The sequence below is a fragment of the Thermobia domestica genome, chromosome 8, assembly GCF_964235325.1.
Source record: "Thermobia domestica chromosome 8, izTheDome1.hap1.1, whole genome shotgun sequence".
NCBI lineage: Eukaryota > Metazoa > Arthropoda > Insecta > Zygentoma > Lepismatidae > Thermobia > Thermobia domestica.
Genome location: NC_137461.1, coordinates 277,988,131 through 278,011,793, shown reverse-complemented (window position 1 = coordinate 278,011,793; position 23,663 = coordinate 277,988,131). Strand labels below are relative to the sequence as shown.

At 37.1% G+C, this 23,663-nt stretch overlaps 1 protein-coding gene across 2 annotated transcripts in view; it reads right to left on the bottom strand.

The window, feature by feature from the left end:
* Nucleotides 1-23,663, bottom strand: part of LOC145693647 (protein takeout-like) — a 100,087-nt gene that overhangs the window by 27,993 nt on the left and 48,431 nt on the right. For both annotated transcript variants that reach the window (XM_081769851.1, XM_081769850.1), the window contains exon 2: nt 7,012-7,101. In XM_081769851.1, coding sequence (XP_081625977.1) covers nt 7,012-7,101 — 90 coding nt within the window. The remainder of the gene's footprint in view (nt 1-7,011; nt 7,102-23,663) is intronic.

The following is a 23,663-nucleotide window of genomic DNA, read 5'->3' as shown; positions in this document are numbered from 1 at the left end:
TGGCCTGTTCTATATTGTTTTATTGTTAATTTCATATTAAGGATTTAGAGATTCCATAACTTTATCCAAATCTCTTTCACTGTATTTTTGTACATTTTAAATACATTTTACAATGTGGTTTGGAAATAGCTCCAGTGATTAAGTGAACCATGGGAACATAGCTACTTTATTTTAACCATATCTTAAAACAATGATTTTTTAAAATTCATTGTTGAACAAAATTGAAGGGATAAAAGATGTATGTGTGGGACACATAAACTTGGAGTACATTCTGAGCAATTACTGAGGTTTCTCGTCCACAAGTCACTATGACATTTCGTCTCTTCAGAACTAGTAGTTCATGGCTGAATGAGCTTTCTCTTCTTCTTCACATAAGCATTACAACATTCTGTAAATATATATATATATATATATATATATATATATATATATATATATATATATATATATATATATATATATATATATATATATATATATATATATATACAGTGGCGCATCCAGGGTATGATCAAGGGAGGGGCTAAACCATAATTTGCCATTTTATCCAGTGTAAAGCAGAATTGAAGCTTATTTTATCCAGTGAAAACCTGAGTGTCAAGGGGGAGCAACAGTCCCTTAGCCCCCCCTTGGATCCGCCCTTGTATATATATATATATATTTGCACATACACTCGACATTTGCAAGTTGAGTAGCTATTCCTTCCGCACTGAGAAAAGTCCGTTATTTGGACAGCGATATATTGTACCTAGGTACAAATATACGGAATCCATGTTTACTACGGAAACCTGCACATAGCATACATTACCCGTATACTACATATGCACTGCCTTTTTCCCGCTTACATGTTACAGGACGTGCAGCTGCAGGACGTGAGACATTTAACAGTGAGATATATATGTTATATACGTCCATCTGTATATGATTCTTACTAGGGATGGCCATAAAGTTCCGGGTCCGGCGAAACCGGTTCTCGGAGATCCGGTTTTCTGAACTTTTTCTGTAACCGGTTCCGGACCTGGATCCGAAAACCCGGTTCTAGAACCGGATCTTAGGAACCGGTTCCAGATCTGGATCCGAAAACCCGGTTCCAGAACCGGATCTTATAAACCGGTTCCAGATCTGAATCTGAAAACCCGGTTGCAGAACCGGATCTTAGGAACCGGTTCCAGACCTGGATCCAAAAGCCCCCAAAGACCCGTAAAGGAGGCACAAAGTTCACCTTCAAAAAAAAATGCAAAGAGGACCATGTGCTCGTGTTTTCCCCGCCCAGACCCGCTTGTGCCCCCAGAAAAAAATTTTGGTCCACCAGTGGTTGTTTAGCCAAATGAGTTGGCCAGTTACCCAGTTTATTTAGCCAAATGAGACAAGCTGCCGCCGCCTGGGCGCCTGCCTGTCGCTTCCACCATTTCATCTAGCATACTGTTCACAGCCTGTCAGCAGCTCGGGTTTAGCGTAGGGATGGTCACAAAGTTTCGGTTCCAGCGGAACCGGTTCCAGACCTGGATCCGAAAAACCGGTTCCGGAACCGGATCTTCTAGAACCGGATACGTTCAGACCTGAAAACCGGTTCCACCAGGAACCGGTTCTGGCCATCCCTAATTCTTACCACCTATATATTCATACGGAAAGTGCGTATAGATAGAACACTTATACGGACAGTATTATAAAACATATATTTTCAATTATACGTCTACTACAGGATATTACATATAATCGTACTTTAAGTGCAAAAACTACAAGATTTACGCATGTAACCTACGTTTTTACGTATGTTGCATACATTTTTTCTCTGTACATGTTTAAATGCACATACTGTTCAGTTATTTATCTCTAGTTTAGTTCCTAACTACAAACAATTGAAGTTGCTGCAAGCAATAAATTGCTAGTTAAAATCCATACGGTCTGTTTAAAAAAAAAATAAAGCTCAAAGTGAAAAAATAAGATCTTCTCTAAATTTCGAACTAGTAGTAGTAGTAGTAGTAGTAGTAGTAGTAGTAGTAGTAGTAGTAGTAGTAGTAGTAGTAGTAGTAGTAGTAGTAGTAGTAGTATAGTAGGATTCCGTTAATTGGACTTCCGAGAACAACACATTCCGTAAAACTTGACGGTCACTATTGTGTATACAGTATAGGCGTTCCTTACGTAACCCTTTCATCCTTCCTGGCTGCACGGTAGCTCAGTAATAAAGCACTTGTCTTCGGTGCTTGAAGTCTCTAGTTTGATTCCAGGCCAAGTAATGAGTGATAGACAACATCGAGTCCGTGAGTTTTTCGGAATATTCTGTGCATTCTCTAAAAATAATTACTGTATATACTGTAACTGTACTAACTTCTTCCAGTGACTGTATATATTAGCATCATACACCCACAAAATGGTTTAAGAGCTCTTTTTAGCACAGAAGCCATTAGGAGTGCCGTACCGTGGAAAATCAGCGCCCGGGGCGAGACTACAAATATTCCAAGAAATTTTTTATTTTTATTTTCCTTTTTCTTCCGAATTTAGCGCCCCCTTACTTCGGCGCTTCGAGCCGTCGCCCCGCTTGCTCTCCCCACGGCACGGTACTGGCCACTGGTACTGTATATGAGAACTGACACCACAATTTAATGCGGAATCCACCAGAGATAGAATTCGAATTCAATAGACCAAAAATGGAAATCTGACCTTTTAGCAAACAGTTTTATTTTCAGAGTTTGTTTTACAGAAAGAAAACAAGACACATCATGAGCAGGGTAAATAAAGACGCTTTCCCACACGATTAGATATGATATTACCTATATATTAAAAGAGTAAATCCAATCAGTCACTCATCAAGAAATTTGCAAAACAAATCGACACAGAACCTCGAAATGTTTGTTAAATTTTCTGCTTGCATTCCCCTGGGTAAATGAGTTTCTGGTGGACAACGTTGTGTCCGCGGGTGTTCTCGGGATACTCGCGTTTCCTCGCACATTCACATTCCATCAGTTATTCCATCATCAATCACTTCCCTCAACCTTCCGTCTCTCTTAGCCTAAGGGTCATAATCGTGGGACGATAAACAACGATTTCTTTTTCACTCTTAAGTTGCAGGCAAGGCGGGGTTTTGCGAAACACGACCTTAAGGGTCTTAGAACCGCTAATTTTAGATTTTTTTTTTTTTGTAATATCTTCAAAACAAATAAAAATATTCGAAAAGCAGAAACGTAGTGAACTAGACAATACGATTTTGCATCAGATATCTTTACAACAATTCACCTCTCTGCTTTTGGTATACCACTATTTACAGAACCCGAAAAAAAAAAAATGCTAAATCTATCTACAGTTGCAAATCGAAAGCAGATAGATGAGTTGTGATAACGGTATCACATTGAAAATCGTATTCTGTAGTTCACTATGTTTCTGCCTTTCGAATATTTTTATTTGTTTTGGAGATATAACAGGAAAACACTAAAATTAGCGGTAGTTTAATTTCGCTGTAGTAAAGACTCTTTAATGGGAAGAGGTGGGACTTCGAGTGATTGTTTGCCGTTCTCCAGATCTCCGAAACTATCAACGTAGAACCTTCAAATTTTGTGTAAATAGCCTACTTGCATCCTAGGCTGTAGATAAATCGAGGTTTTGCGAAACGCGATCCCCAAGGTTTCTGTTTTTTCTTTCTTTATTTATTTCACTAATTCTCGTAAACTATTAAGTGCAGAACCACAAAAATGAGTGTATGTTATTCTCTTGTGCTTATTCAATATCGGAGACGAAGGCGAATGAGATACAGGAAGATTAAAGGATAAAATATTATGCGAGAACACGCTAGTTAGATATCAAAAGTTATATCGTAACTTAGAACGCAGCTATCTTTTCTTCTAATATTACGAGGGTCTGCGCTATCTATAGGTTGTTGTTGATAGGTAAAGCAGTTGTGACCTGCTATAGTCTGTTGACAAAGTCGAACAAAGGGGAGAGAGATCATTTACTTCAGTTTCTGAATCATCATTGTATTCCATTACTAATACTTTCGATTCATCTTCTTCCTTTGTCTATTAAGGAACACAGATTTGTGCATTTGTTGCATTCATAGTTGCTCGCAAGGATGTTTCAACGAAAATTTATGTTTTAAAATGACTCTACGTAGGGACCAAATCCACTTCCAGAAATAAATATATTGGGTGTTCTAAAATGGCGCCCATGCACTACAGAGTACTATTTTACAAGTCAAACTGGGTCCTTGTCTGGAAACATGAATTGCACTACGTGGCAACGTCGCAGGTAAAGAATCGTAGAACAGATCTACCAATCCATCAAATAGTTACATCAATTCTTTCCAGATGGCAATTAAAGTTGATCGACGTTGACGCTAGAACCACCTATTACCTTAATAATCGATGTAACTGTTCGATGGACTCATAGAACAATGCTAATAGTACCAAGTTAATCTGCGACATGGGCGGCGATTAGGGGGGGCAAAGGGGGGCAGTTGCCCCCCCACTTTTCTCAAGTGACCCATTGATGTATATAGTTTCATTTGGAAATGTAAAGTTATTGTATATATATTACTGACTCATCGAAAAGAATGATGCCATATATTTGCCATTGCGTGAGTACGGTTATTTCTCTTCCCGTTGTGTTACGAAAACTACAGGAATTGCGTTTCAATTGCCACGGAAAATAGTCCAAAATTTAACGTATTGGAGCACAATAATTCCAGCGTACTTTCATTTCTTCTTACAATGTTAGTCAGCCGCTTTGAAACTAATTGTGATAACACTTTAAAAAAAACTTCACAAATTATTCTTTAATTGCATAAAAATTGACTAAAATGTATTTTCTTTTTTCTAATAGTAAGGAATATTGATTAAAAAGAGAGTAATAGGAAAGAACTACCTTTGCAGTGTAATATACGAGTGAAGTGGTGTGTTTAGGGGTGTACGAGTGTGTATACAATTAAATTTACTGAATTCAACATAATTCTAGGTTTCAGAATTATTTTGTATAACTGGAGTGTGGATTGATTGTAAGTATTGTTGAGTTTAGATGTATTCCAAGAAAGTGAAAACTGCACCTAATTGAAACGACATGTTTCGGGAAGCTTACTGCCTTTCTAGAGTAATAACATACATTTAATACCTTGTGTAGAATTAAAAATATAAGTTGTTCATTAATCCCTAATTCATTAAAGTTTACATTAACTTTTGCAAAACAAGCCTCATTATTCATTACTGTGAGTAATACAGGGTTAGCCTAAAAGAAATAGACAACTTTAGTGGTCCCCCAAATGAAGAGTTTTAAGGACATGGTAACATAACTTACGTGAGTTGTAGGGTACATCTGGAAGTGTTTGTGGTACAACTACAGATGTTCTATGCATGATCCTTTGGTTACACAGGAAACATCTAGTCTGTAGTCCAATTCTTCCCAAACAGGCATCAAAGTATGACTGTCCACCAATGCAACAGCATCTCTGGTTCGTTCAGTTGCGTCAGACTAAGGGAGGGGGATAACATACACATTATCTTTTCTGAAAAACCACAGAAAGTAATCACACGGTATGAGGTCTGGACTTCGTGGTGGCCATTGAGTCATAGCCATGTTCTCATCAGTTGAACGGCCAATTCACCGCCTAGGAAGAACTTCGTCAAGGTAACCCTTTACATCGGAATCGAAGTGGGGTTCCATCTTGCACAAATATGAAATTGTCACTATCTTCTTCAAGTTGTGGCATCAACCAAAGTTGCAACATGTGCAGGTACGTTCTTTCAGTAACAGTTTCTTCTTGAGCCATACACCTTTTTGAGCGATACAGCACAAAACACAACCTTTGGGGAGTCCCTAATCTGCTCTGTTTACGACATCACTAATGTGAAAGGTTGATTCGTCTCCACATGTAAGCAGTTGAATGAGGTCATCTTTTTCTTCACAAAGATTTTGCATGAACACGCAAAACTCTAAACGTTGCTGTTTGTCACTTTCACTGAGACTTTGCAGTAATTGCAGTCGATATGGATAGAACTTGAGACGTTTGCATAGAATGTTTCAGACAGTCTTTTGAGGGATATCAAGTTCTTTTTCTGCACGTGTCGTTGATTTCCTTGGGCTGCGAGCGTAGCTCGCACGAACGCGTTCAACTATTTCATTTGACACTGGAGGTCTTCCTGTGGATTTCTTCTTACACAGACAACCTGTTTCTTCACATTTATGCACCCAGTCATAAATGAACTGTCGTGTGGGTGGTTCTTTCTCATACTTTGTCCTAAAATGACGTTGCACTACAGTAACTGAATTTGTCTTGGCATATTCCAGAACACAGCTTTCTCAACTTGACTCGCCATATTCCTCCTAGCCACGTCAATGTCAAGTTCGAGGGCAGGGCCGCTTACGTCACACACCCATCATTGAAACAAAGGAAAAACTGTCAGCCGCAAAACTTCAAGTATGTATGCATGTACCACAGGTAAAATCTTTTTGCTCAAAAAAACATTTTATACATAGTACAACTTGTCTATTTCTTTTAGGTTAACCCTGTATTACCCTTTCTATTTATTTGTTTTGCAAGTCTGTTATTAAATAATCTGATAGCACAATTTTCCAGACAGAATTTTAAGATGTTCATGAGCAAATAATCAAATTTTTTCTTACACTTTCGTTGTTTAAGAATACAAGGAGCTAATATCTACTTTCGTTGCTCTTGTCAATTTACTTAATAAAATATAATATACTGTATTTTAACTGAAAAAGGTAGTATCCTATTAGTTATGCAACCTTTCGTCGAACAAAGTGTTAGTATCAACAAGGTAAACTAACATTGATATACAAATATTCAAATCATGTCTTGCCCCCCCACTTTTAACGTCCAATCGCCGCCACTGATCTGCGATGTTGCCACATAGTGACATTTTGATTTCCCATAGCGACTAAAAGAGGCCCCGGAGAGTACAGCATTTTTTCTTTATTTTGACTTGCAGACTAGTGCTCTGTTGTTTGTGGGTCGCTATTTTTTAGAATATCCGAATATATATTGTTATATATAAAGTAGCGACTTACCTTCGATGATGTGTGGCTTCAATATGATGAGATTGTCCCGTAAACATTTGTTGAAATTGGCGTTTCGGTCACATCGCTTCAGGTTGTTTGCTATAAAGAAAATAAGTGATATTAGAAATATGCAGCATTAAATAGAAGACAATAGTTTTATTAATTATATCATATAATACATGATACCGAAGGAAATATAAAAGACAATACAAATCTTCTATACCTGTTCCGTTTATAAGGGTACTCCAAATTGTTGCAAACGTTTCTAAAGTCATAGCCGAAGTTGCACGAGGTCTTCCGGACTAGTGCCGTAATTTGTAGGAAGACAGGGCCATGGAGGCAACAGGCCCCTCCCCACACCTAGACATTTAAGTTCCCTCGCTATTGGAGCGCGACCTACTTCAAGATAATTTTTTCTTACTTCATAAGAAACAACTCGAATATGAATGTATAAATGAAGAATGGAATAACTTTACCAATCAGGAAAGTAAAGCAAAACTCTTAAATAGAACGAAAATGTGATTTGGGCCCATTTCAGAAAGAAGCCTACTGTTAGGGCCCCGACAAATAAAATTTATTTCTTATGGCTTTAAATTGAGTTAAGTATTCTTACATCGATTTCACTAATGGGCCAATTAGACCACTTACAAAAGAACTCAGAACTTTAAGATGCTGGTGCTGACCATCATCAAATAAAAAGAAATAAAGAAAGAAACGTTTCCTAAGGTAAAATATAAAAGCAGTATAGGTAAGCAAACCACCAAATGGAGCCCCTAGAAGTAATAAAAAATGTTTATTGAGTTTTATTAAGGCTTCGCATTACTGTTTGACTGAGACACTGCAAATGACACGCTTCTTTGGGGATTCGCCACACGCGAACATGGTCTGTGGTTTGAAACAAGCTGAACGGTGATTCATCCGAATATTACACGTTTCTAGTCACAGTGCTTCAAGTTCGACGTTCACGTCAGCATTGGCGTCGAGCTAATGTCTTATGATCCCTATAGAGATGGCGTGAGTCAATGAAAACTTGACCCATGACTCACTGAACCCATAACCCACCATGACACACTGACCCACGGCCCAGGCCCACCATAGTTCACCATTCACTGTGACCCACTCCGACCCACCACACACCATGTTCAATCCACAGCCGTAGGTCAGTGGGTTAGAATGGGTCGGTCGTCACAATGGGTCAGTTGGTTACGTCCTGTTCACCCACGACCGACTGATCGACTCACAAATCTTGACCCACTTGACACAACACCCACACACCTACTCCATCTCTGGTACGTTATCAGCAAATTCGCCCGTGTAACTTGACGTCGCAGTAAATGTAATGTAACTCGCAGATGACTGTAATTGTCAACAGAGGTTTTGGGAAGTGTTGCTTGAAGTTATCCGTCACGTGCGCCGCCCACAACGGTTCTGAATGACAATTTGCTTTAATGCTCAGCGGAAGCTGTCATTGAGGGCTTTCTGCCGACTAGTTTTCCTCTTCGCCGACGGAGTTTTAGGTCGTCATTATCTTGGAAACTATCACTCGCGACATATTTCGTCATACGCGCACCACGTAACCGACTGGCAGCAATTTGTCCTCTTTGGAAATCAGGGAAATCGCCTATTCTAAAAAATTATCCCCTGCTCATTTCATTGCAAGCTGCCATTTTACTGCTTCTCACGAAGTAGGGAATTTCCCGTACACACCATCACGAACAGGCCGGACTTTCGGTCGCCGCCTGACTATTTCCATTCCATTCCAGTTCCAAGTGTTTTCATTAAATTGATAAAAATCCGTAATGCCTAAGATGTGTTACCAAACAATAAATTATCAACGACCTTTGTGAGATTGCACATACCATTGGTTATTGGTAGTTTATTTGTTGAGAATTAAGTCCGCAGATAGGATTCTGAAGAACCCAAGTGAAGGTAGAAAACTGCATTTGGCGTGGCCTACGAGACGAAAAGAGAGAGAATGTTCCCCGCGACATACGAGACAAGAGAGAACTCTTCCAACAGAAACAAATACGACTATACTTTTCAAAACAAGAGAATGATTTCAAGACAACTTTCCGAGACGAGACAGTCCCAAATCTAGTCTCGTTAGCAACATTAGCTACATGGAAACGTGCACAGAACTAGACAAATTTCCATCCTTTACCGGCAATCGAACTCGTTACGCCCAGTTAACAGATAAACGCCTTGCAGAGCACGCAATCGTGACTCTCAAATATAGTATTAGTATTTGATTGTGTAGTACCGTAATATTAGCGTAATAGATTACAATTACATCAGTTAGATAACAATCTTGAACCAGGCATACTTCCGACGAGGGATTTCCCCCGGAGTGCTCAACCTTCTACCTAATATAATCACATGCCACTCTAATGGAGGCTACAACCTTTAATAAATATTGACTCTGTTATGGTTCCCATTTTATTAACATCTTGTAAGATGTCCGTGTTTAATTGAATCAGACCTAGATGTATATAATCTGTCCCTCAAAATTGTTCAAAACTCCCCAAATGCCGGGTATTTTAATGAAAAAAGTTAAGTTAATATCATTCGTGAAATATTTTTATAAAAAATACAGCTTTTATTATAATCGATACTTAACTAATAAGAATAACCTTCTCTGTGTCACTCACATTTGGTTGACCTATGATTTAACTAATTCTGATATTTCATTTTTAATGAAATAAAATGTTCTTATATAATTTTTATTTGATACTAGCTAAATGTACCAAATTATTCAATGGGTCAGATAAAATATCTATGTAAACAAACTCAACAACGAAAAAAAAAATATCGGTCATTTTCTACTTCTTTTACATATCCCGGTAAATGCCCCCTGAGACCCCTTGTTTCGTATTTTGAAAAATAAAATGTCTCTGATCCCCAGCCGATGGGGCATGTATTTGAAAGTCAATGTCTATGGGAGTATCACCATTCATCTCAGCGACCGCGAAAACTATGAAATTGACACTAATATCGGTCATTTTGGATTGTCTCGATGAGCCCTTTATTATGGTCCCCGCTTCTTAGCTGATAAGGGCTAAATTTCAAAATAAACGCGATTTTGAGTTTCACCATTGAGCTAAGCGATCCCGGAAACTATGGATTTGACAGTAATATCGGTCATTTTGGATTATTTTTACGTGTCTCGGTATCACCCTCCTTGTGATGCCCGACCCGCAGCCGAACGGGATGAATGCGATCGAGGCTTCAACATTGATCTCACTGACTGAGAAAACTATGGATTCGACACTAATATCGATCATTTTGGATTATTTTTACCTCTCGGTAACCCCCCTCCCTCGCAGGTGACCCTCGGTCCGCACACTGCTAAGGTTTATTGAAAGAAGACAAAAATTACAATAAACATAGTACAAATTACAAAAGTAGGCCACATCGGAAATTCCAGATATAAAGAGGAACACATACACACACATCTATCTATCTATATAAATTTAGAGATTCTAACTAATTATAGAATAACAATATAATAATATTTTTTACAAAATACCAAAGGAAAGAGAAAGAAAGGGGGAAAATATTCAGTAGGAATAGACTTAAATAGTGTGACGTCACATCCTTCTCGTTGCCATGGTGATCGCCATTATATTTTCTAAACAAGTAGCCTAAATACCTAAAGAACCTATATACAAAACGAAAACAGTGATGAAATATTTCGGAACTGCAAACATTAGAGTGGAACAAATACTTGTTTTTTTTGTTTTTTTTTTTTAATATTTCTAATGATTGAAACTAAAAAAAAGGGCAGAAAAGGTAATTAGAAAAGAAATATGTTAAATAATGTTACGTGCATGACAAGCATTGAAACTAAAATAGGCGAGTTCACAAGTTTTGTGAAATTTTCCCTCTGATATCGTATATTTTGAGAATTTCTATTTTTTCAGGTTAAATTAAACCTTAAAGTGTACTCACCCTGTTCATAATCAGATATTAACTTTAAATAATTCCGGAAAACTTTTGATTCAATAATATGAGTATGATATATTATTGCAAATTTGAACAGGATTATTGTTTAACAGTTGTTTAAAATACATACTGAACCATCTATAATTGGATGTGTAATTATTGTAGTTTTCTAAATGCTTTTTTTTTTTTTTTTTTTTTTTTTTTTTTTTTTAAGAAATTGATAGAGAATATAAGAAAAGATGTTACCTATATCCACTGATGGTCTGGATTTAATATTTCTAAAGGCTAGCGTTTTCTTTCTTTTGTAATGTATACTTAGAAATAATATTGTGCATTCTCATTATAAACAGTAGACATTAGAGGTGTAAATGCTCCAATAGAATTAACCTTATTCTAAAAGACTTTTTTCCTTTTCTAAAAATTATATATTTTTACAGCTTTCTCTGTGCCGGCAGTTTGTCAATCTACACGTCAGGGAGTTTATATTGCTTATAAATTGTTCTTATAGTGGATTGCATGATAATTGTGCTTACATTAACTTTTCGATTTCTATCTTATTACTTAGGGATCTGGAGCTTTTAGAAATAAGTTCTTTGGTTTCATTAACTTCACGCGTGTGTATGGAAAAAAAACATGGCGATCACCATGGTAACGGGAAGGAAATGACGACATCACTATTCCAGTCTATTGGATAAATCCAGATTTCTTTTGTCTATATTGTTCTTCATCCATGTCTAAAGGGAATTGGAGTTCCAGATTTCCTATACTGTTTAACATATCCGGTATTGCACGGAATATAAAGGGCCAACGCTGGATCAGTGGTAGAACGTTCGCCTCTGTTGCGTGGAATCACTGGTTCGATCTCAGCTTGCGCCAAGTGAATAATGTGATGGACAAACACCATGAGCGTGAGTTTTCTCGGGATTCTCCCGTTCCTTCCCACTTTTCTCATTTCACCGTTTCATTCATTTCTCATCATTACCGTCTCTTTCAGCATAGTCGTGGGACGTAAGAAAAAAAAAAAGATTTCTTTCATTTTCCCAAGGCTTCGAATTTCCAGAGGTCGCACCTTCCGATTCTGGGCAGAGTTTCTCACAACATTAATTCGAATAATTTTATTTGTGAGTGAGATAAATGCTCACATAAATCATTAATATTAAATTTAAGTTGGATATTGTTTCATTTTGTTTATTTGTCGCATTTTCTACCCATTATGAAATTAAACACTTGTGGATTTTCATATTCCTTTCGTCTTTTATTCGATTTTTTTTGGTAAATTTTTGTTATAAATGAATCTGATATTGAGTTATAGATCTAATTGTGCATAAATGTTTTTGTGCTACACTTCGAATTGGACATACATGATCAATTGCTTGCCATTCATTTATATTGTTTCTCAGGCAAATTATAACAGATTTCACATACAAAAATTATTAATAATGTTTCACCTAATCGTCTCTTAAGACATATTCTTAAAATATTATTTTTCTGTGCAATTAATTGTTGGTTTCAAATGCAGGCCCGTAGCCAGCCCTAAAACTTAGGGGGGCCCGGCTGAAGTTAGGGGGGGCCCGATCCAACCATATGATAGTTCATCACCATATTATAGTTCTTTTGCAAGCCTACTGTAAAAACTTTTAGGGGGCCAGCAAAAATTTAGGGGGGGGGCGGCCCCCCTAGACCCCCCTGGATACGGGCCTGCTCAAATGTGTGGAGTAAGCAGCACCGCAATTTAATACATTTTAATTCAATATGCTCTGTACAAAAGCATGGTGCTCGATATACAATATTTCTCAGTGGGACAAATTTGTATGACAATTTTCTTAAAACTTTAGTAAAGTATTGAACATTGTACTGCCATTTTAAATATTTATGAATGTTTATTCCCAAACATTTTGTGTTTTCTAATAAGATTTTTACGTTGACACCTTGTAGTACTTTCACAATTATGCAAATTTAGTGATTTATTCGTTGGTTGTCCAACAAAATTAGGTGAGAATATTAAATATCTAGTTTTATGAGATTTAGTAACAGATTATTACTGAGCCATAACTATACTTTTTTCAGCAGCTCTACTTTCGCTTTTAAGAATGTTTCATCCCATCTGTCGTCATCAGCAATAAAAGAAGTGTCATCAGCGAAGTATTATATATTCCCATATAATTCTATGTTGCATAAATTTATAATATAATACAAATAGAACTGGTCCTTGTGGCACGCTATACTGTATAGTTATCAAGGTGACCAGAATTTTCACTTGCGAAAACTGGGCGCATACGAATTGGCTCCGAAGGAAGGGGGGGGTATTTGACTTCCAGATTGCATTTTGAGACTCAGCAGGCAGTGTTCTCAATTTACAAAAGACACAAGTAAGAGTGATAACACACCGTTTCTAACTTTACGTGTACCACACAACAAATAATGGTTCCCGATTGCAAGTTCTACCCAACGATTCTTTTAACTAGTTGAACACTCAGAATTCCCACTCAATTCCCACTTGAACCACGAACACTCAATTCCCATTTGAAAATTCAGAAGTTCTAGACACGGCTGAACCTTCCCAGTGAGTGTTGGTTCGGGAGAGAGTAGAATTTTTCATTGACGATTTATATTTTGAATAATAATTACGGGACACCTAGGTCATTTTTACTTAAAAACGGGACATTTAGGCGTCCCGTTCGAGAATGAGAAAGAAACGGGACAATGGTTGGAAAAAAGGGACTGTTCCGGCTAAAACGGAACGTCTGGTCACCTTGATAGTTATACATTCATTTCGAAAATTCCCAATTTGGACAGCCTGTTTTCTGTTACTTATATAGTTAAGTACTAAACCAAAATTACACTATTGCTAGTATTTTACATTTCTCAAGCTTGTATAGCAGAACAGTTCTACAGTTGTCCGCCATGTAGTTCTGCGAACACTAGTTTCTAATCGAAATTTGGTTGTAGCTCCTAGTTCAGTTGAAGGAACCAAGAGAAGATTTGTTTTTCCAATTACAGAAAATATATTCTGACGTAAATACGTACAAGAATTATTGAAACGATGGGGTTAAAGAGACTGTTAGTATTGGTATCCTGAGAGTGTATATAAGGGATGGTTCTTTTCCATGATAATACATATACGAGGGTTAGTCAAAACTTATCCGCAATGTAACTGTAACTTTCCGTACATTTTTCATGCTGACCTCTGTCCTCCTTTATTTTATTGTTATGCTGTTCTGGTCATGTTATGAAAGTTTGATCCTAATTCCTTTATTTTTCTTCCTTTTGTTGCAGATAAATCATAGCCGCTCCATTAGAAGTTTGCACTAAAGAGGAAAAACGACCAGTGATTCGGTTTTTCGTGGTCGGAAAGTGTATTAGGGGCCTCTATCCATCAAAGACTTTCGGCACAATAAAAGAACAGCGTATTGCCGCAATAGGGTGTTTATGAATGGATTGAAAAGTTCGAAAATGGACGCACACGCTAAACGATCATGTACGGCTCCTTCCCCGTGCGTAACACTTGTGCGATAATTTTTAAATTTTTCAATCCATTGGTGGACAGTCCGTTGCAGCAAGACACTGTTCCCGTGTTGTGAAGGAAAGTCTTTGATGTATTGTAGGGATGCGCATGAGACAAGATTTGTGTCCGTCTCGTCTCGAAAATGAGCTGTAAAAGTGATGTCTCGACTCGAAAAAATGTATATATTTCTCTATTGGAAGAACCGTGTCTCGACTTGAATTTTGTCAGGAAAATCCTGTCTCGACTCGTCTCGTGCGCATCCTTAATGGATTGTTACCCCTGATACACCTTCCGATCACAAAAACCGGATTACTGCTCGTTGTTTCTTTTTGGTCCAAACTTCTAGTGGAACGGGCTTGATCTATCTGCAACAAAAGGAATACAAATGGAGGAATTAGGATCAAACTTTCATAGCATGACCAGAACAGCATAACAATAAAACAAAAGGAAGACAAATGGAGAAATTAGGATCAAACTTTCATAGCGTGACCAGAACAGCATAACAATAAAACAAAAGGAAGACAAATGGAGGAATTAGGATCAAACTTTCATAGCATGACCACAACAGCATAACAATAAAATAAACGAGGACAGAGATCAGTGTGAACAACGTAAAAAGAATTATGTCAAAATTGCGGATAATTTTTGACTTACCCTCGTATAGACCTATATGTTTGCTGGAGAAAAAAAGGAGGTTTGTCCGTATTACGGAGGTTTCAGATATTAATATTTTACTGTATCAGCACGCAACGACCTAAAGGAAAATTGGTAGAATATCTGTTGTGTTTTATATATTAAATAACTCTATTGATCAAAACTAACAGGTGGGTTATTACTTAAATAAGGAAGCCAAATAAACTGAACAGTGTGGAATAATAGAGCACAAAAGAATTAGAGTTTAGCATCCCATTCAGCAGCGGGAGCTAATGGGATGTAGACGTACAGTTTATATGGAATCCACAGAAGCTCGCATCGGGAATCGAACCCAAGTCTTCGATCTCAGAAAATGTCAAGGCCTGCCAGACACCTTATCATTGATAAAATCTGTTAAGATACTTAGCTAATGAATCACGATTGCGAAACAAGTATATATTGCATAGCAAACAAAGAAAAAAAAGGAACACAAAAACTGAAGTGACTATATATTCACACTAATCTTGCTTTGATTTATTACGAAAATTGCTATATTCTTGTTCGGAAAAAGAAGAACGGAAATGTTATTATTTTATGCATTCTGGGAATGACATTAATTCCAAGGTAATCAAGTTCCACAGATGAAAATAGCGAGCCACCAGAATACTCAACAGCTTTTCAGAAGGTCAGTAGGATGCTATCTGAAGTTCACAACCACACACACAGATACTCAAGAGAAGAATATATACATATACGAAGCAAAACAACATAAAGAGAACGTGATTGCTATAAGAATAAATATATATTTATTTATTTCAACATTAAACGTGTTTCAACTGCTAACAAGTTCACTGATGTAACATATTACGTCAGCACAAAGAAATATACATTTCACAAACTTGGATTTGACACAAAGAATGCTGCAAGACAAAAAACATCCATAATTTATGGTCATAAGACTGTAATTCTTTGCAGACTGTAATCAGATATGCATGAATGCAAAGTCGAGAAAAATATTTGAAGCTTGTTTTAGGAACAACTCTACAAGTAAATGTATCTAATATTCGCAATTATAAAATTTTGTCTGCTTTTTTTTTTTTTTTTTTTTTAATATATGAAGTTTGGTTTACAAAAACTTATCCTATGTTTAGAAGGCATTTATGTAGAGAATTCGCACTTCTCAGCTTGTAATGTTTAGCTTCCGCCTCAATCCATATCATAAGTAATAACCGATGATTATATGGTATTGATTAGGGATGGCCAAGATTTTCGGGAATTCCCCGAATCGGAAATTACATTCTCAGGATTTCGGAAAAAAATTGATGTCGAAAAAATTCCGGAATTGGCCATCCCTAGTGTTGATTCATATTCAATGTTACAGTAACTGTTGAAAATGTGCTCTTATGTGAATCCAAGGAAATATGACGTATTTGATTTTGGCATATAATACAGCTTGATTGCTCAAAATTTTAAGTGGCAGAAAATTAAAAAAAAATATATATATTCCAAGTTATATTCAAAATTATATTTTCCTTATGGAAGAAACATTCATTTTAGCTTGTCAGTGTCAACAGCTAACTTTGCGAATTTTGTCATCGGAGAACTTTGGTAAGCCCAGTGCATCTTACCCATAAGCTTCATTCAGTGTCTTAGCCAGATTCATGTTCCCATTTACTTTTGACCTTGGCTTGTCAGAATCCCTCGGAACCAACTTCAATCATTTGCCAATTTTTATGATGTTTCAAAAGAACTATCAATCACAAGTGAAACAGCGAACAGTTATAAAGAAAAACCCCGAGGGTTGGTGATACCAATCTTTGTTGTTCTAAGTTCACAAAATTTGTCGTTCAACCGCCATATTGCATTTGATAGAGTTATAATCAGTCTTGCTTTTGTTGTTACCGTAAAGATTTCGGAGAAAACGTCTCGATTCTCAACGTGGCTCTGTCGAGACTTTGAAATGTCCCAATTTCCATGTATATTGATGAAGTTGGTTATTATTATTATTATTATTATTATTATTATTATTATTATTATTATTATTATTATTATTATTATTATTATTACTGATATTGAAATTTAGTTTCCAGATAATTATTCCTCAGAATAGCGGCAGGTACGTAATATCCTACACATAGGTAACATAGGTTACATATTTAAATTTGGTACGCGCCTTTGGCGTGGAAGACCCGGGTGCGATTCCCGGCGGGAGCTCATGTGGTTCGGATTCCACGTTAATCAGTAGGTCCACGTCTCATATAGCTTCGCTGCTGAACGGGACGCTAAACTAAAATCAACTCAACTCAACAATATTTAAATTTGATATGATTTAAGGTTAGTGTAAAGATACAAGTTTTGCCGATAGATGGCACTACAGTCTTCGTATCTCTCCCATGTATTTTTTACCTTTGACCAAAATTTACAATTTCTCTTACAAATTTCAACCTAAAGACTTTAAATTTTTAGAAAGAGAACTTCATAATTTATCGAAGACAATAATCCGTGCCGATTTTTATTTAGAATTTTCTTCATCGTTGAAACAGTTCCATTGTTAAAGGTTTGGATATCCATTTCAACAATGAAGAAAATTCTAAATAAAAAATCGACACGGATTATTGTCTTCGATAAATTATGAAGTTCTCTTTCTAAAAGTTTGAAGTCTCTAGGTTGAAATTTGTAAGAGAAATCGTGATTTTTTGTGAATGGCAAAAAATACATGGGGGAGATATGAAAACTGTAGTGCCATCTATCGGCAAAACTTTTCCCTTTAAACCAACTTCAATTTGATTTTGCCGTCCGTCTGAGAGACAAAAAATGTCTGTCTCTTCGTCCGGTTGACAAAAGATCTCAAGAACTGGTTGATGGATTATCTTTCCCTAATAGCATTCTAGACTTCTAATAGCTTTACTGAAGCATTTAAGGCTTACAAAAGCTGTCTATAGATTTACACAAGCCTGCATTTACACGGTGGCAGATCTAATGAATGCTACAGCAAATTTGCTACTTCCTGGATTGCAAGCTTGCGTCAGACTTGTAAATAATACGTAATATAAGACTAGCGTTAAAATTCCTTGATATAGATACCCCTCTTGAGCATGTCTTACAAGGCAGGGAACCTCGGAGACTATGTCGAAAAATAATCTAATGCACGTACTATTTTTTTCGCTGTATTGGTTGTATGAAATAATATATTCTATAAACTTTTCACTACAGGCTCAGTAACGTTACTTTCTGATCATCCCTCGCAAATTTTAAATAATGCTTCAAGTCCTGATAATCTTGAAATATAAACTTGAATACCCTTAGACCAAACATAAGAATAAAAGCTACGCAAAACACGTCCGCATTAAAATTACCCTCAAAGATTCTCTCTTTGTTATGAATTGCGAAGTGTAAATTCTAACAAAGCAGGGTATCCAAGGGTAACACGCCGATTGTGATAAGATTGCACAGACATAGAGAACATCGAAAAAGAAGCGACACTTTTTATATATATATATATCGGTTAACAAGCGCATTGAAAGGGTCAAAAAGGGGCATAAAAATGGGGTCAAAATGAGATTATGTGGAATATAGCGAGAACGAGAAGAGATATCGGAAAAGGTTAAATGTACGAAATACTACCCATGGCCAACGCAAGGCAATGAAGTAGAACACGCCCATGCGAAGAAAGCAGAACATCCGGAAATGGACCAATCACGTGTACAACATTGTCACAATGTATTTCGGAAATGAGCGAAAAGGTGGTAAGGAGCAGGAAGAAAGAAGAAACGAAAACAGAAAATACGTGTTTTTGCTTTTGGTGCATATGTTGCCCGTGTGCGAAAGGGACACAGATTCATCTCAATGCACGAAGATAGGATAACACGCAGGAAGGATGCAAACGCCGTTCGTATAGGCACCCAACGAGACAGTACTGCGCAGTGGGTTGCATATATCGTGTAATGGGAACAAAAATGCATAGCACAGTAGACTGTAACAGCACGTGGTCCACATATGTAACATAAACCGCAACAGTAATATGATTACCATGCATGAGTATCAACATTACATCACTACAACAATATAACAGTGATAGTAACATTTTTGCTTTTGTGTTACTACTGCCTACACACATTTTCGTTTCCAACATCCATCTCATCGTTGTTTCTATTACACGATATATGCAACCCACTGCGTAGTACTGTCTCACTGGTTGTCTATACGAACGGCGTTTGCATCCTTCCTGCGTGTTATCCTATCTTTGTGCATTGAGATAAATCTGCGTCTCTTTCGCATATGGGTGATGTGTGCAGCCAAAGCAAAAAGACGTATTTCCTGTTTTCGTTTCTTCTTTCTTTCTGTTCCTTATCACCCTATTCGCTCATTTCCGTAACACATTGTGACAATGTTGTACACGTGATTCCGGATGTTCTGCTCTCTTCTCATGGGTGCGTTCTACATCATTGCCTTGCGTTAGCAGTGGGTAGTATTTCGTACATTTAACCTTTACCGATATCTCTTCTCGTTCTCGCTATATTCCACACAATCTCATTTTGATCTCATTTTTATGCCCCTATTTGATCCTTTCAATGCGCTTTTTGGCCGATATATATATATATATATATATATATATATATATATATATATATATATATATATATATAATACGTGTCGCTTCTTTCTCGATGTTCTCTATGTCTGTGCAATCTTATCACAATCGGCGTGTTACACCGAGGTACCTTGCCTTGTTAGAATTTACACTTCGCAACTCCTAACAAAGAGAGAATCTTTGAGGGTAATTTTAATGCGCACGTGTTTTTGCGTAGCTTTTATTCTTATGTTTGTTCTAAGGGTATTCAAGTTTATATTTCAAGATTATCAGGACTTGAAGCATTATTTAAAATTTGCGAGGGGTGATCAGAAGGTAAGGTTACTGAGCCTGTAGTCAAAAGTTTATAGAATCTATTATTTCATACAAGCAATACAGTTAAAAGATAGTACGTGCATTAGATTATTTTTCGACATGGTCTTCATATTGGTCGAGGCACTTGTCGCATCGTGGGATGAGCTAGAAAATTCCCTTTGTGCTTCTGTGTTTCTGTGTTCAGCCACGTTATTACGAAGTGTTTCACCTTTTCGTCTGAAGCGAAGCGTTTGCCTCCGAGGTGCTCCTGCAAATGCGGGAACATGTGAAAATCGCTGTTCGATGGTGTTCCTACGAAACTCTTTCAACAGCATGGTGATCTGGGCTGGATGCGGGCGCGCTTTTTCTCTACCAGCTGCTGGTGAATTTCAGCCGCGGTTACATGTTTCGCCCACAGAAATCGAATTCGTGAGCGGACTTCTTCGCGACACTAGCTTTCCATACGAATCTATTTGTGTTCACCTACAACTAGTGCCGTAGTTGATGAATGACTTAAACTCTTACACAGATCTCAACTCCATGTATTAAAAATTATCTGCACACTCCTCATTCTTCTATAACAGATGAAACTTCCGAAAATACCGGCCTTGTAACATTCGTTTGTGATTCCCCATCGTACACTTAGCACAATCATACACAGAGATAATCTCTAATGTGAAGGCAGTTAAGGTAAATTAAAGGAAAGTAAACTTAGGCTTACCGTAAGTAGACCGTGTGCTTACTGGTTTAATTTTGACTAGGATATACTGGGTCAAAACTTAGGACTCGAATTTGTTAATGAAAGTAATATTTAAATGGGAAGGAATACAAATCAACCATTTCCGGTTTTAAAGTTGAGCATTCTAGAGCAAAAAACTATAACAGACAGCGAGATGTGATTTCCTGTAATTGATTAACTGTTCCAAGAATGCTTGTAACCTTTACCCGTAACTCTATGCTAAAGCCACAACAGATAGAAATTCACTGCAACTTCCGGTCTCAACATTTATCTACATAAAGCAAAAAACTATAACATATCGACAAGTGTTTTTTTTTAAGTTAATTAGCTAGTTAGATGCCAGTTCAGCGTCTCGTTCAGCAGTGAGGCTATATGAGACGTTGACTACAGTTTGGCGTGGGATCCGAATCACATGAACTCTTGGTGGGAATCGAAGCCGGATAGAGAAGTGTTTTCTAAAGCGATTTTGCGTTGTAAGAATAGGCACAATCTTTTCCTTCAACCTTTTGGAGACCGAATGTCTCTCAATAACACTCTTAGTACCGGGCGGATTTTCATCAAGATGCAGTTAACTTCGAATATTTGTCAGTGAGTCGCTAATAGGCTTACCAAGTTGGAGCAAGAAACAGGATACGTAAATTACTACGGACTTTCAGAAAAGGGCCATTGAACGAGGCGTCGCTTCAGTGGGAGCGAGCAAATTCAAAAATGCTCCAACTTATAAATTGTTCATTAAAAAATGGCATTTGCCCACTTTGTAAGGCATTACTCCGCCCTGAAATACAGGTAACGAAACCTACTTGACAGAGATGATAACAATCCATATTGTTCCTAAGAAATTTATTTACACACAAAAATTAGATTCAACTATCAAAGAAATAAATGTTCCACAAGTAGTGGCCAGAGAAAAATCAGGTTATCAGTTTTTTTTTTTTGCACAAAAGAAATGTTTTTGTTTATTGCACAATGAAATAAAAATATTTTGAAGTGACAATATTAGATACTGTTTTACAAGTATGGATTCTAGAAGATATTTAAACCAGATAAGAACTTGCACATTAATAAATGGAAAATAATCCAGTATTTCCTAGTTAAGTCCAACACCCTAGTTATATGATCTACATATAGCAAAAACGTAGCGAGAAGTGATTTTTAGTCATTTAGCTGAGTTTAGCATTTTTTCAGCAGCAAGGCTATATGATAAGTAAACCCACAGCTCAGAACGGGATTCGCACCGCATGAGCTTACGCCGGGAATTGAACCCACGCCAAGTGAAACGAGAAACAAATCGCGTGAAACACGTTGTTAATCATTGTAATCTATATATAATTGTGATTTTGTCTCTGCTTCTATATATAGTTCTAGATTAAAAATATAAATCATACATTAAATTTGCGACTTCAGATTACCGTATTTTCATGTACGTGTATGGTGCGTATTTTTTATCTACACGTACAGGAAACAAAATTCCATTATGCGTTCACTAATGCGTTCTGTCCACCCTTGTTTGGGACAGAAATCCAGCAAAAATAAGCCAAACATAAAGAAAATTACTAAGAATCTAGGTTCATCTTTTGGGCTTTTTTTTTTTTTTTTTTGTCATACAAACATAAATAGACTGTAAAAAAACTAAGCCTAAAAGATAAACCTAGATTCTTAGTAATTCCCTTTATGTTTGGCTTATTTTTCCTATAACCAGGAGTGTACAATCGGCCTTACCTAGAACTAATTATATGTAGTTGTTTGGTAACCAAAAGGTTAAATGTTGCTAGCAAATGAGAGTCCAGCGGTATTGCCAAGTTTATTTTGTACACATCCACGTCTATCCTCTGCCACCTGATCGTCTGCTTATCCATAGCCACACCCCTTAGCACTCGGCAACAACGCTTCAGAGCTTGCGTTTTATTCGTTTAGCTGAAATGCCAAGACGTTTGTCACAGGCTTTAATACATCATCTCTGGGCGGAGAAGTCGGAGGCCAGAGTTAACCTCTGGAGGGCGCTCGCCCCATTGCTTCCCCTCTCACTGTTATGAATATATATTTTCATCTAAACTCTAATCTCTTTACTAAAACAGCGGCACGGTGGTTCAGTGGTGGAACGCTTACGTCTGGTGTATGAGGTCTCTGCTTTGAATCCCGGCAAGTAAGTTTGTGGTGGACAATATCATGTCCGTGGATATTCTCGTTTCCTCCCACATTCTCATTTCAACGAATCTTCCATCATCATTCAGTTGCCTTAGTCATCCGTCTACCTTAGTCTAAAGTGTATAATAGTGCGATGTTAAACTGACATTTTTCATTTCATTTTTTCTAAAAGTAAAACTGGAAGTTATAGAAACTACTACAACATTTTCAGTTTCAATATTAATTGCGAAAATATCACTAGCACATAAACCAAACTTCCTCACGTGATGTACAAGTGAAATTGGTGCTATTTCTTTAGTAAAAAAACCTTCTTCAAAGTGCGTAGATTATCGTTGTAGTTTTGTTACTATACTTGCTTTCGGACTCCTTTCTCAGTGGTTTGTTTCAGATTAAACATTAAGCAGTAGATCTACGTCTCGAACAGCCTTGGTGTTGAGAGGGATTTTTAGATGTCGTCATAGAACTATCAATGAATTAGATACAAGCCGCGTGCTAGAAGAACCTATCTCTGTCTTTCTTTAACAATTAAAACATATCTTTAGTATGCCTAAGATTTAAATAGCTCTCAGCATCTTCAACGCAAGTTTCCTTGTGGTTTCTTTCTTTTTCTCTTTATTTCTGAGAAATAAATTAACTGTTGGGAGAAATGTAACCGCAAGGCCTTCAACTCCTCTTCCGAAGGTCAAGGCCTAAGAACCAAGGATAACGACCATTCTCAATCAGATCAATAGGTGGAGCTTTGACTCCACTGGTCAAACGGTACAATTCTTAACATATAAATATTGTATTTAAAATATTTTAGCACTTGTTTA